Source organism: Neovison vison, chromosome 6 (assembly GCF_020171115.1).
Source record: "Neovison vison isolate M4711 chromosome 6, ASM_NN_V1, whole genome shotgun sequence".
In the NCBI taxonomy this organism is placed as follows: domain Eukaryota; kingdom Metazoa; phylum Chordata; class Mammalia; order Carnivora; family Mustelidae; genus Neogale; species Neogale vison.
Window position 1 is genome coordinate 99,382,592 of NC_058096.1, and position 15,001 is coordinate 99,397,592.

Sequence of the window (15,001 nt, forward strand, 5' to 3'; positions counted from 1 at the left end):
ACTTATGGTTTGTCTCCCTCCCTATCCCATCTTGTTTCATGGATTCTTCTCCTACCCACTTAAGCCCCTATGTTGCATCACTACTTCCTCATATCAGGGAGATCATATGATAGTTGTCTTTCTCCGTTTGACTTATTTCGCTAAGCATGATATGCTCTAGTTCCATCCATGTTGTCGCAAATGGCAAGATTTCCTTTCTTTTGATGGCTGGATAGTATTCCATTGTGTATATATACCACATCTTCTTTATCCATTCATCTGTTGATGGACATCTAGGTTCTTTCCATGGTTTGGCTATTGTGGACATTGCTGCTATAAACATTCGGGTGCACGTGCCCCTTTGGATCACTACGTTTGTATCTTTAGGGTAAATTCCCAGTAGTGCAATTGCTGGGTCATAGGGCCGCTTTTTTTTTTGTTTTTTTATACAAATGACAACATATAGAATCTTAAGACACATTTTTTTTTTTCTGAGAAAAAATTGCATCTTAGAGATTTTGCATCTCCAATGTACAAGTGGCTTCATTCTTCTTTTTATAAACTGGATATTACTTCATTATACGGATATGATATGATTTATCTAACCTTCATAGAATTTTTAAGTTTTTTTCTCTTAAACAATATGAGGCACCAGGATTCCCATATTCTTCACAGCTCAGTTCATATTCAAACTTACCAATGCTTTTTATAAAGTAAAAATAAGAGACATTTAATATACTTTTTGTGCATAAAAGACATATTTATAGTTATTTTTTTCTGTGAAGTGCCAATTCATATTCATTGACTATTTTTTTTTCAATTGGCTTTTCAGGTTTTTTGTTTTATGTATTAAAGAAACTAGGCCATTTAGCTAGGGAATGAATTGTAACTATTTTTTCCCTAGGTTTTCAATTATCTTTAGTTTATGGTAATTTTCGTCATGTAGGAAACTAAGTTTATATTATTGGGGTAATTAATGTTGTTTTATCTTCTGGGTATGTTCTCATACTCAAAAATGTCTCTCCCATGCTAGGATTATTAAAAATTGTCTTCCATTTTTTCCTCCATACTTCTATAATTTAGATTTACCCTTAAAAGGTGGATTCATCTGGAATGTATTGTGGTATAAGATATCATAGGGTAGATACTATTTTATTATTTTAGTCAAGATTTTTATTTAAATCCAACAGTTTGTTGGAAATGTGGATATTTAAGTTTTTAAAAATAACACACCTGTTTTTATTGTTACACAAAAGCCTTAAGTGGAGAGAAAGAAAGAAAGAAGAAGAAAGAAATCAGTTATCTGTTATCATATGCCTATTGGTCAGGAATCTTAAGTTAATCAGGGAAGAGGAAGGGGAATAGAGTAGACATAGGGCTGGGCAGGAGATAGAGTAAGAAGAAGGGCAAATATCTTCACTTTTTAATCTTCACTGTTACAGAGTGCTTCTTAAGACATTCATTAGTGCATAAATGTATTTTGAATGTAATTTGAAGTTTTTCAAATATAAAGTAACATTTCTTCATATTTGGGAACAAGATCAAAGTTTTAAAAATGGATAGAATGAGATGAGAATTAGACCGTTTTTTACTTTGGCAATTCTATTGGTATATACTAGAGGGATAAAATACTTTTTTAATACTCTGTAAGTAGGTGATTAAACCTTTGCAGAAACATTAAGATACTAGAGATTTTGAAAATCCCATCTTATAAGGTTGAAAATTTCCACTTTAAAAAAAATTTAAAAAGATAAAAAGCTGGGTTTTATCCATACTCAATTTAATCTTTAATAAATGCATGACAAGATATTTATTGATTTTTTAAAAAATGTTTACCATTTGAAAATATATTCTATGTATAAGAAACTCATTATCAGATGCTGGTATTATGGATAACTTAAATAAGTTTCCAGTTTAAAATGTTAAAGTGAATCAGTAAGTAGAACTTCCTGTTTCCACTCAAAGATTACAAAAGGAGATCTGTAATACATTATAAGGAACTGGGGATAGATAGGAAGTTGAGGTACCTGTATAAAAATACATACAAAATAAGTAAGGAACTTATGATGTGCGCACATAGTAACTAAATAAACATTGAAGAAATGCCAAAGATACGTGGCTCATTACATATAATGGGTTACAACCCCATACAGTGATTATAATGTGCTTTAAAAAGGGGGAAAGGGGCACCTGAGTGGTTGAGTCAGTTGAGAGTTTGACTCTTAGTTTTGGCTCAGGTCATGATCTTGATTGAGGTTGTGGGATCAAGCCCCAGTTAGAGTTCTGTCCTTAGTGTGAGTCTGCTTCAGTCTTTCTCTCTCTCCTTCCCATGCTCTCGTGCACTCATTCTCTCTCTGAAATAAATAAATAAATTCTTGAAAAAATAAAAATAAAGACCATGCAGTCCCAGAAAGAACAAACACAGAGAGCCCATGGTGTGAGTTCCAGCCCCTCAAACAGCAAGTTTGATGCTCAGAACAAATGATGTGCTTCAGCTGAATCTCAAGAAAGAAGACCTGTGTCCCAGCTAAAGTCAGACAGAGGCAGTTCCTTCTTAGAAGGGATGATCTGCCTTTTTGTTCTACTCAGGATCTTAAACTAAGGCAAGTAAGCCCTAGCCACATTAGGGAGAGGAATCTGCTTTAGTCAGTCTATCAATTTAAATGTCAATCTCAACTGAAAACACCCTCATTGTCCTACCCAGAATAATGTTTGACCAAAGATCTGAGTACCTAGTGGGCCAATCAAATTGACACATAAAATTAACCATCTCAGTGCCTATAATGAGAAATCATTTTTTAAAAATACCCATAGGCATTTTTTAAAAATACCCATCACAATTGGAACATTACTATATTGTGGAATTCAGGAAAACCAGGGAGATAAATTGTTTCTACACAACTGAAGTTACAAAACATTACTGAAATGAAAAGAAAGTGATTTAATTTTATTATAGTGTGTAGCATGTGGTACTTTTATTTGGAATCTTACACTTGCTATTTGAATAAGTAATCACCTTAGATTTCTTACAAATATACAATGAATACTTAAGTGTGCAGGGGAAAGCAGAGTGTGGGAAAGATAAAATGTTTGAATTATTAAACATATTTTTAAATATTTTAGAAATCTGTCAATGTGCCTTGGTATCACTATTCAATTAAGGTAAATGTTGACTTAATTTCTTTGTATTTCACTTATGTGACCATTTACTATAAGGTTTTGCTTTTCAGCCTAGGAGTATACTTGCAAAGGACATGCAGCTTTTGGATTGAGATGGTGATTACATTTGAGATCTTCAATAGACTTGTGGTGGGAAATTAAACAAGTGACATAAACACAGTCATTGCCTGAACTTGCTTATTTTATGAACTGTAATAAAAATGCTTGTTATCAAATGTTAAGTATGGAGCATTTTGAACTCCTTGGATGAAATACTTAATTTGAATTTACTCAGCCTTTAAATAAATTTAAAAGATTAATTGATCTGCACAAATTTGCTACCAACCTTCTCTTCCCCATGGTGGCTAACTTCTAGCAAAATGAAGGAAATTAACATTTCTTTCTACTTCCCTCTCAGATATAAGTGTTCACAGGGGTTGAGTAGGTCATTATCTCTTACCTGATGTAGATCTACTATAATCCACTGAGGTGTTGTGTAGGAAAACACTTCATGTTAGGCTACAGATTTTAGAATCACTTAAGGTCAATGAATTCGGCCTGGATTTTAAAGTACTGAATCATAAAAAGTTTTAGAGAATGGGGTTTCTATGCCAGAAATGTTCTACTCTTAAGGGAAATCCCTAGATGAAATGACTGGGGAAAAATTCCAATCTGAAAATTGGGTTCCTTTTTCTCCTATTTTACTCTGAAAATAGCGAGGAACAAAAGTACTAAAAGGAACAAAATGAACACAGGCTTGAGGGTACAGTCCTTCCTCCCCTCATCCCTGGTGAAATCACAGGAGAATAGCAGTAGAGGATAAGGTGGTGAGAGAGACAGAAGCAAAGAGAGGAAAAATGGTATGAGCTGGTGAGATAAGTCTTCTACAGAACTTTGTAGGGAAACGCTGGGCTTTGTAGATAAGGAATAGACCCTAGGAAGGTTTCTCAGGGAATTGTGTTGTCCCTGATCCTCAAATTTTGAGTTGGCTTTCTTGAAGCTTTTACCCTTCATTTGTGCTTCATCTTGATGGAAGGCTCACTAGCCAAGTAGTTCCAGCTATAGGTTCCAGCCATCTGGGCCAAACAATACTATTTTTCTGTACTCTATCCTCCCTCTGTATGTAGTCAAGATTTAGCACCATAGATGTACTTTAATAGATCTCAGCTGTCAAAATATAATTGAAAAGCAATTCTTTTTTTTTTTTTTAAGATTTTATTTATTTATTTGACAGAGATCACAAGTAGGCAGAAAGGCAGGCAGAGAGAGAGGAGGAAGCAGGCTCCCTGCTGAGCAGAGAGCCCAATGCAGGGCTCTATCCCAGGATCTTGGGATCATGACCTGAGCCAAAGGCAGAGGCTTTAACCCACTGAGCCACCCAGGTGTCCCTGAAAAACAATTCTTAATAGTGCTCATTCTGTTGACATCTTGTTTGGTTTACAAAATAAGTTTTTTATTGATGACAGAGATGGTAATACAAACCTTTAGAAAAAAGAGATTTGTTAATAAATGGGTGAAGTAAAGCAAGCCAGAGTAGGGAAAAGAATATGGAAGTATTTTAGGGAATGAAATCTTGAAGGCTGGATATTGCCCTTTTGATTTGGCTGAAAACGGAGAACATGTAAGCAATGATGTAGCTAGAAGGAATCACAGAAATGGAATGCAGTAAAAACAGTAAAGCTATTCAATGGGTTTAGCCATGGCAAGTACAGAGAGGCAAGGGTATCTGTAATGGCTTAAAAAAAAAATGTTCTGGGCTGGTAAAAGGCGGAGACAAAACAAGAAGTATGCTTTGTGAAATTTGTAGAGCAAAAAAGAATGCAAGAATTGATTGCAGTGGGATCATGTGAGTTGTTTTAGCAACTTGCATATTTGGGAAACATACTTATTATAAGAGGGAGGCTATTATATAGCAATAATGACTGAATAAAAATAAGATCAAATACTACATTTAAGGGGCTCTTGGGTAGCTCAGTCAATTAAGCATCTGCCTTCATCTCAGGTCATGATCCCAGAATTCTGGGATCAAGCCCAGAGTCCCTGGAGTCAAGCTCCCTGCCTCAGTGGGGAGTCTGCTTCTCCCTCTCTCTGCCCCTTTCCCCAGCTCATGCTCTCTCTCACTCACTCACTTTCTCTCTCTCTCAAAAAAAAAAAAAATCTTAAAAAAAATATATATATATTAGACTTAAGTTTTACATTTATTTCTTTTTATTTAATTCCTTCAGAGACACATATTGTGGAATTTAGAATTGTTTCCTTTTAATCCATGCTATTCTTCTGTTGAGAAAAAAAATTCTAAGGAAATTTCTCTAACAGAAATCTAAGGAATACAGCAGTATGGCAGGTATTGGGAGTGGATATTAAGAATTATATATACAAAAGGAAATGAAAGCCAAACAAACAAACAAATCCCCCCCCCAAAATAAATAAAAACAAAAAACAACACCATAACAATAAAGAAATGAAAGCCAAACCTGTATTTTCACTGATGTTGAGCAGGATACATGTCTCAGATATAAGTAAGGGGAAACATGTAAATCACTTGTTAAAATGGCTTAAGCCGCTGCCTTCGGCTCGGGTCATGATCTCAGGGTCCTGGGATCGAGTCCCGCATCGGGCTCTCTGTTTGGCAGGGAGCCTGCTTCCCTCTCTCTCTCTGCCTGCCTCTCCATCTACTTGTGATTTCTCTCTGTCAAATAAATAAATAAAATCTTTAAAAAAAAAAATGATTTTGTTGACTAAGCATCTGGGGAGAGAAAAGACTAGATTCTATCAAATCCTTATTAAAAACATTAAAGAGTGTAACAGTCTAGGTTTCACAAATTCAAATTCAAATGCATCCGGGCACCATTCAGTGAACGTGAGTGAGTGAAGCCGGCTGTGTGTGAGACTCCAGTGACGGGACACCTGTTAATATCTTGCCTGACAAAGGCATTCACATTCAATTAGGGAAAAAAATCTAGTCTGGCTGGACAAATCCCTTTAAAGGTCCCAATTCTCAACAGCTGGATCTGTCAAAAGTACTTGGAATTTTGTACATGATACAAAGTAGTTTCTTCGTTTTTCATAATCTAGTATTTAAATGTAGCTCTTCTGGGAGAATATTAAAACCCTGCCCAAACTGTCCCAGGTTGATCTAAAACCTTCAGGAATTTGCCCCAGGAATATATCAGGAAGTGAAAGAGAATTGACTCTCTTTTCAGAAAATCAGACTTTCAAAAGAAGCAAATTGGTGGGGCTCATTATACAAATTTTAGGTTTTTATACTTTACTCCACATATATATAAGTAACATTAAACTGAAACCTTGTCTTGTTTATAAACTTTCATACAGGCCTTCCATTTTAACTGATTTTAACTTCATTGCGAAGAGCTCTCAGGTCCTCCAAAAAAATTGGATAGATACAGAAACATTGTTATATGTTGGAAAAATCTAGCACTGTAGTTGAAAAAATTGCAACAATTCACTTTCTAAGTACTGGACTATAATTTCCAAATCTTTTGATCAGTTATATTTAAAAGTATTTTTGAAATTATATCATGCCAAAGAAACTTGGAGGGGGGGTGTTGAAGAGTCAATGTCTTGATACAATGACAAATATGTCTTGAATATAAACTTTCTGCTTGATGTGAGATGTGTTGTTCTCACTGCTAATGTCTTACTTTTCTCATGATTATGGGTTTGGAGCTTGGTATTTTTCCTAAAAGTTCAAACTTAAGACTTGAGGGAATATACTTTTAAGAATAAATGGAGAAAATTCCTTCTGTGGTTTTCAAAAAAAAATATATAAGAAGAATAGAATTATAACCTACAAAGTCATCCTTTAAATTTTCTGAAAAATTAAAAAAAAAATCCTAAACTTTTTAGGGACTCAACAGCATTTAAAAATATTTCAAATTAAAGAATCATTGAAGTTCATAGTAAAGCTATGATAAAAATGGTTTGAAGCACCAACAGCAAGCAGAGTTGGATTTGGTCCAGTGCTAGTCACAGTTTAGTGAGCATCAGAACCATAGGGCAATGTCACAATGTAGGTTCCTGAGCTCCATCCCTAAAGGTTCCTATTCCCATTCCAGAGGACAAGGGGGTAGCCTAAGCATTTATATTTCCAGCAGGTTCCTGAATAACATTGATGCAGCTGATCTATGGACTGTATTTTGAATAGCACTGATTTTGGGGTGTCCCAAGAAGCATAGTGTATGCTAACAATTTAAATTATGTTTTTTTCAGAAAAATCATTTCAACTGTTCCAGAAGAGCTAACTGCCAAGAAACTAACGTCAGTTCCGTACAGATACAAGGTGATGCTGATTATTTCATCAACCATCTTGGAGTTCCTACCGTGCAGTTTGCCTTTGAGGACATCAAAGCATTAGAGGTGATTGTTCCTAAAAATGCAAAATACACAAACCCATACACACTATTTAGCAGACATGCAGAATTTGATTTTATCCTGGCTATTTGTCTTTCTTACCAAGTAGGTCACTATAGGAGGCTGCTTCATTTAGAGAGTTATTCTTGTTGTTCAGAGGCTTTGTAACAGTATTTGAAAACATCAGCTCTTTTCAATAGTATTGAATTCAATTTTAAAAAGATTTATACTGTCACTCACATTTTCACAGTGTGCTTCGCAACAAGAAATTTGCAGTAGTTGGATTAACATCAAAACATAATTGTAATCTTCAGTATTCACAGAAACAGATGACATGGGCAATAGATTCTTCTCTCCTTGCCCAAGGGAAAATGCGTTTCACATATTGTATATTAATGTGAGTCTTGTGGATTAGCTACCCGAAGTTTGTCAGTAGTTCGCCTGCCCAAAAGGATACTACTTTTTTGTGAGGAGAGGAGGTTTTTTCACCAAAGATTATCACAGAATCCTGATTTACCTCTACTAATTCTGTCTTCATCCATTTGTTGAACTTCAAACCTTTTGACCTTCCTCAGAATTATGATGCAGAAAACTGTTTCTCTGTAGTTCTAAACCTATTGGAATATTTTACCTTTCACAAGTTGTGCATGCTTTATTGGGAGCTATTTGAATGCTGGGTGGCCTGCTTGAGGTAATTATGATATTAACAACATAAATAGAGGCTGGAAAATAGAATTAAGCCTGCTTTGTTCTTCAACTATAGATGGCCCTGAAAAGTTGGGTTTAAATTACATTTTTATAGGCACAACTTTAGGTGTGCAGTTTCTTAATTGCTGATAGCTTTAGTGATATTTTGGTTTGTTTCTCAGCACCACTCCCATACTCATCCCTGAGTTCCTCTGTAAACAGCTAATGGTCACTAATGACTTAAATTCATGGAGGGAGAAACTCTGGGTGAATCCTATTGTAATGAGGTGATTTCTTGGGTAATGGAAAAGTTATCACTATAATTTATCTGTTTTTTTAAGATTGTGTTTTCATATGCTGTTGTTGTGTAAAAATAGGATCCATGCGTAGAGGTAGCTTATCTTTTACCAAGCTCACTATAAACACTTTAATGAAATCAATGTATTAAGATAGCAGCTCAGAGTGCCTGGGTGGCTCAGTGGGTTAAGCATCTGCCTTTGACTTCGGTCATGCTCTCAGCGTCCTGGGATCAAGCCCTGCATCGGGCTCTCTGCTCAGCAGGGAGCCTGCTTCCCCCTCATCCCTGCCTACTTGTGATCTCTGTTTGTCAAATACATAAATAAAATCTAAAACAAACAAACAAACAAAAAACAATAGCTCATTTTGAATTTTCCTGCTGGATATCTTTTAATATTTTTTCACCGTCCTCCTATTTCAGCCCATCTAGCTCCTGTCATGTGAACATGTTGAATGACAGCTTTTATTCCATCCATATCTATTTCACCATGGTTGAATCTTAAGCCAAGAACTTAGACAGACAGTATAGTATAGCCTTAGGAATGGGTCTACACTTAACTCTTAACTCTGGTACTTATGAGGCAAATGAGTTAACCTCTTTCAGACTTATTTTGGTATACTTGGTATACTTAAGGAATCTACTCCTTAGAGCCCTGGTGAGATTAAATGAGATGTACATGGAAGGGATTTAGCTAATATTGAGCACATAATAAGGCCTCCATCAACTCCAGCTATCATCACAGGTATTATTATCGGATTGTAGGTTCAATATATTAATGGAAAAATCTCTGAACTTTTTAGACAACAACACATTAGTGGAAAAGAGGAGCTTGTTAATTATTAGGGAAAACAAGCTTCTAAGGGTGAAGAGGTGGGATATAAGGAGGATCACCAAGAGGATCTGAGGGGTCATTAGAAAGATTTGGAAATAGGTCATAGTTAAGTTCCAAGAAGGTGCTGTTACCATTGTGAAATTCCTATGGCTAAAGTCAATCCAGGAGAACTGGCTTAGTCTGAAAGAGCTGATCAGGGTTTGTTTTTTTTTTTTTCAAATTGTACCCCAAATGTCCAATTCCCATCAAGAAAATTGTTTTTTATTGTATTTGTCTCTAAAAAGACAATTAAAATAGAATCCCTTATGCTTTATAACAAATGACCTTGTTTATAATGCTTTAGTGTGGAAAAAAATTTATGCGTTTGTCCTTTGCAAAATATAAATGCTTCATGTGAGATAATTTTATGTAGAAAATTCTTCCAAGAATAGATAATAACCTTTGCTTTCTGCATTAACCTATAGTAAACATTTGTATACATTGAGAGGAATTATAAATATTGACAGACTTTATCCATCATATAAAGAATATTTACTCTATGTCAGTTAGTAAAGCAGGGAGGAAATTAATCTTTTTCATGAATTTGAAATTAGATTTAAAAATATAATGTATGTGTATTTATAGTTACATATTACACATATTATGCATATAATTTATCAAATATCTACCACTTATTGAGTACTTGATGTACTAAAATTTTTTATTTCGTCTTACTGAATATTTACAATATCATTGTGAGTTAACTATTATTGTTAATGATTTTTTGCTGAGGATGAAATGAAGCTTAAAATCAAGTAACTTATCCAAGGTCATAAAACTAATAAATAGCCAAGATAGAAGTTGATTTGGATCTGTTTATCAGTAAGCCCATGTCCTCAGCTATTACACTAAAGGTTGCAACTTGGGCAAAATTCAGTTCACAGATATATTCTGTTTGTTTTGAGCTTTGGTGAAAAACTGGATGTTTGGAAACATTTTTCCCCCATGGAAAGAATTGGCTAAATTGTGCATTACTCACCAGCTTGCCATGTTCTTTATTAAAGATTCTGCATGTTGTTTGTCCTAGAGTACAGTTAAGAAGAATATTTCTTCAATGCCTGTTGCTATCACAAATTGGGAAATGAAACAAAACAATCTAATAGGCCACGTTTTCCGAGACTTGCATTGCCTGCATTGCCCCCATAGCTCTTGTAGGAACTAGGTTCATTATCACCACCCTCATTTTGAGTAAAAGAGCCCAAAGTGGATAATTCTATAGTACTTTTCACTTTATAAATTGTATGTATTCTAAATGAGCTAATTTTATGATTATGTTTGTGTTTGGGGAGACATTATTTATTTAAATTTTATTTGGATCCTAAACTTCAGTGCTTTTGCTCATTTTTTTTCTCCAACAGATTGATTATGGATCTATTATAGTCAGTTTCAACAAGTGAATGATAAAGGGGGGAAAAACTGTAGGAAAAGAAACTAGTGCCTCAGACACCAATTTTAATGGACATATGAGATATTATTCTAAAATTATTTTTTGTGGGGTGCCTGAGTGGCTCAGCAGGTTAAAGCCTTTGCCTTCGGCTCAGGTCATGATCCCAGGGTCCTGGACTCGAGCCCCGCATCAGGCTCTCTGCTCAGCAGTGAACCTGCTTCCTCCTCTTTCTCTGCCTGCCTTTCTGCTTACTTGTGATCTCTGTCTGTCAAATAAATAAATAAAATCTTTAAAAAAATTATTTTTGTGAAACATGACATTTTATAATATCCATCCCTAATATTTCATGGTTCCATATTTCCACCAGTACATTTTCCCTGGGTGCTTATATATTGAATAAGATTGCATGAGGCATATTTCATCTTTAGTTTTTCTTGTTGTCTATACTCAAATTTTTCAATAATTAAATTTCACAAATGCAAAGCAATGTATGGCTTTGCCAAATGCTAGAATTGTTCCTTCTCATAAAGTATTGCCCTGTTAATTGAAATGTCTCTAGTTGTAAGTTTCATTTAAATAAGGTTTTCAATTTGTAAATATTGTTGCACCTGTTAGGAGAAGCATTCTGCAGAGTTTAAATACAATGCAGAGATTGCTGAAAAGGAAATGAAAAGACAGATGCTTTCTGATTAAGAGTGCAATATTTATGACAGGCTGCTGGTCCGATGCACATTTCTTCTGTCATTTAACAGCTGTTTCATGTAATTTTTGTTCCAGATCAGTATATTTACTCTCCATAGGGCATGTCAGAGGATCTGGCTTTCTTAGTATATCAGAAGATCAATCCATGCCCTAGTAAGCTCTCTATCACAAATTGAAGCACTGGTTCCTCACGCTGTTTAACCTTATATTTTCTGCTCTTCTGCTTGAAACATTCTTTTTTGAACCCAATTTACCTCTATAATGGAGCTTTTAACATTTAAATGATAATGAGATAAAGAGGTATTATAGCTTTTATACAGTCAAGGTTTTTGCATAATTGTTTCAACATAATTCAGTAACCCAACAACTGAAAACCAAGTAGGATAGGTGTTTTGAAACTTATTCTTTTTAGTTAGATGGCTCTGATATCAATTTTGATCCTTAAACTGATATATAACAGCATAAGTATTTGGGTGTATGTATGGACATTAACATTAAGGTAATTTTATCACATAAAAATAATCAATTTGCACAGGAACAATACAGATACAACACTATAATACATGTATGCACATTTTGGAGCAAAGTAACTCATAGTTAACATCTCAATTCTTCATATTTTATTCTATAAGTAGGAGAATGTTTTATTTTACTTAGTGATAATTCTTCCATTACATTTTCTGTTTGGAACTTAGTCACTGGCACTGTTGTGTTAACAGACAATAACAGTTCAAAAGTCAATTAAAAGTTCTTGACTTAAGGAGGAGTTCCTGGGTGGCTCATTCGGTTAAGTGGCTAACTTTTGATTTGGGCTCAGGTCATGATCTCAGGATTGTAAGATCCCATTATGGGCTCTGAGCTGGGTGTAGAGCCTGCTTAAGATTCTCTCTCTCTCTCTGCCCCTTTCCCCACCTCTCTATCTCTAAGGGGGCGGGGGAAGCAAGCTCTTGGATTAAGGAACCAAGTATGTGTGTACCTATGCACAAGTTGTTCTGATACTTTTGCAGTGTCTGGTAGAATCTGTTTCATAGATAGCTATGAAACTTATGTAGTCATTTAAAAAACAAGATTTTTACCTTTCTACTTCATGATAATTGGAAATGGAATGGAAAGGTGTTCTTTAGAGTTTTCTCTAGTTCATTACTTTTCTTTGTAATTTATTTTGTGTAGAGTGCTTTCAGTGTCAATCAAATGATATGGTATTATTATTTTCAGATCAGAGAATTCATTTAGGGCAGAGATTCTTAAACATTTTGTTCTAAAAACCCATTTACCCTCTAAAAGTATTGAAAACTTCAAAGAAGTTTTGAAGTATTGAAAACAAAGAAGGTTTTGTTTATGTGGCTAATATGTATAAAGATTTACTACATTAGGAATTAAAACTGAGAAAAAATATATATATTCATTCATTTAAAAATCAATAATAAATCTTCTACAAATTAATATAAATAACTTATTTTTATGAAAGAGGATTATATCTCCCAAGACAAGTAACTATAAATTAAAAGAGTGGCATTATTTTACCTTTTAACAAATCTCTTTATTGTGAGATTATATGGCATAGCAGGATTCTCATATGTGTTTCTACACTTCAATCTGTTGTTATATGTTGTCTTGGTTGAAATGGATGAAGGAAATCTGGTGTGACAGTCTTTTCATATAATGGCAAGTATTTTTCTTTGATACTACACTGAGACTTGAGAAGTATGTTTTCTAATGGTTAGTTTCAGTGTGGAATCTAAAACCATATTGATGAGCTTTGTGCAACTTGTACACTTGTGGATAGAGAGAGAAAATGAAAGCATGAAGGTATGTAATGTCATTATAATTATGAAAAGAGTGTCGATCTCAGGGAGTTCCGAGGGCCTCTGATCACAATGGAGAAATGCTGATTTGGGGACATGGCCTTGGTTAAACTAGCTACCTCATCCTTTATGTGTGACAAGGTGTTCAGCGTTCCTCTTTTTCAAGAATCTGAGCTGAGATTCCATATAAACCTATGTGTGTATTTTCCAGTGCTTCTCTGGGTATTGCCATCCCATTGCCATTGACAAACAGCATGGAGTAGGGAATATAACACTCTCATAAACTGTGACTCTACAAAGAATTCCACTTTTGAGAAGCCTTCTTTTAGAAGAGAAGGTTAAATCCCAATCAACAAATCAACAGTTATAGAGCAGACTTGAAAAGCTTTGATTGTACAGTATATGAAATGCCTGTCACAGAGGAAGTGCTATTAAAGTTACTGTATGCTTCCAGGAGCCTGAGGAGTAAACACAAGAAATTGAAATATGAGACAGATATTGAAAAAAACAAAGAATGAAGGAACTCTTAAGACCCAAATGGATAATTCAAAAGATCATACTTCAAATTGCCTAATATTTAGGAATGGCTGCAAGGAGGACAGATTTCCCCTAGCAGTTGTCCTTGCTTGGAATTCTAAGTAAGAACATTTATTCCAAATGCCTACCACCATTAGATCAAAATATATTATACATGTATTGTATTTTAGCTGTAATGATATTTTCAGGGATTGTCTTGTGATCATCCCTGTTATAAGGAAGTTTGTATTTATAAGGATGTTTTTATAATTTTAGTAATAGTGCTTACACAGAGTAATGGCAGACCAACCATGTTGTAAGTTTGGCAATATTTAAGTTAAGAATATAGGGTGACTTAAATGTGATATATTCAGATATTTGCTAAATCAAACTCATTCATTTATTTAGCCAGCAGTTACGAAGTCCTTGCTGTAATCCAGTGCTATGTTAGAAATTCAGAGATGAATAAAATTCTGCTCTCCTTCTTGTGAAGTGGTCACAGTCTAGATTAGAACTCAGACATATAAATAATCAAGTAAAGAAAGTATGGTAGACGTTCTCTTAACTGACTTCCACTTAATCAACTTGTAGAATTCATTGACAATTTCCACTCCTTTAGAACACAAAGATCAATGCCCAGGCCTCCTTGAAGCTCATCATAGTAGATCCTTTCTGAATTTTTACACACTTGTGTTTTCTCAGCTGATATGATATGCTTGCCCAGATCTGGCTATATTCTCAGATGGATATATATGCCCTTTGCACTTGTTATAAATAGCAAGGTATTTTAATTGCTCTATAAACTTATGAATCATGAATATGAAAAAAAATTACTTCTAAGAAACCTATAATGATAATGTTATAAACAGTGAATTGCTAATAAAAAATTGATATGCAGTGGACCAGGCAACTCTTAAAGATTTGGGGAAATTGCAGTAATCTGCATTTTTATTTAATGCTTTAATTTTTAAAATTTTTTATTTAATACAATGCATTTTTATTTAATGCATTATTTAATGCATTCTTCTTTCCGTCTACTTCACAGGCACCTTTAATAATTCCACTTTATTTTTTTTTTTAAGATTTTATTTATTTATTTGTCAGAGAGAGAGTGAGCATAGGCTGACAGAGTGGCAGGCAGAGGCAAAGGGAGAAGCAGGCTCCCTGCTGAGCAAGGAGCCTGATGTGGGACTGATGACAGGATGCTGGGATCATGACCTGAGCCA

At 34.6% G+C, this 15,001-nt stretch overlaps 1 protein-coding gene across 3 annotated transcripts in view; it reads left to right on the top strand.

Moving 5' to 3' along the window:
* NAALADL2 (N-acetylated alpha-linked acidic dipeptidase like 2) overlaps positions 1 to 15,001 on the top strand; it is a 1,286,203-nt gene that overhangs the window by 1,055,061 nt on the left and 216,141 nt on the right. For all 3 annotated transcript variants that reach the window (XM_044251814.1, XM_044251815.1, XM_044251812.1), the window contains one exon: positions 7,369 to 7,515. In XM_044251814.1, coding sequence (XP_044107749.1) covers positions 7,369 to 7,515 — 147 coding nt within the window. The remainder of the gene's footprint in view (positions 1 to 7,368; positions 7,516 to 15,001) is intronic.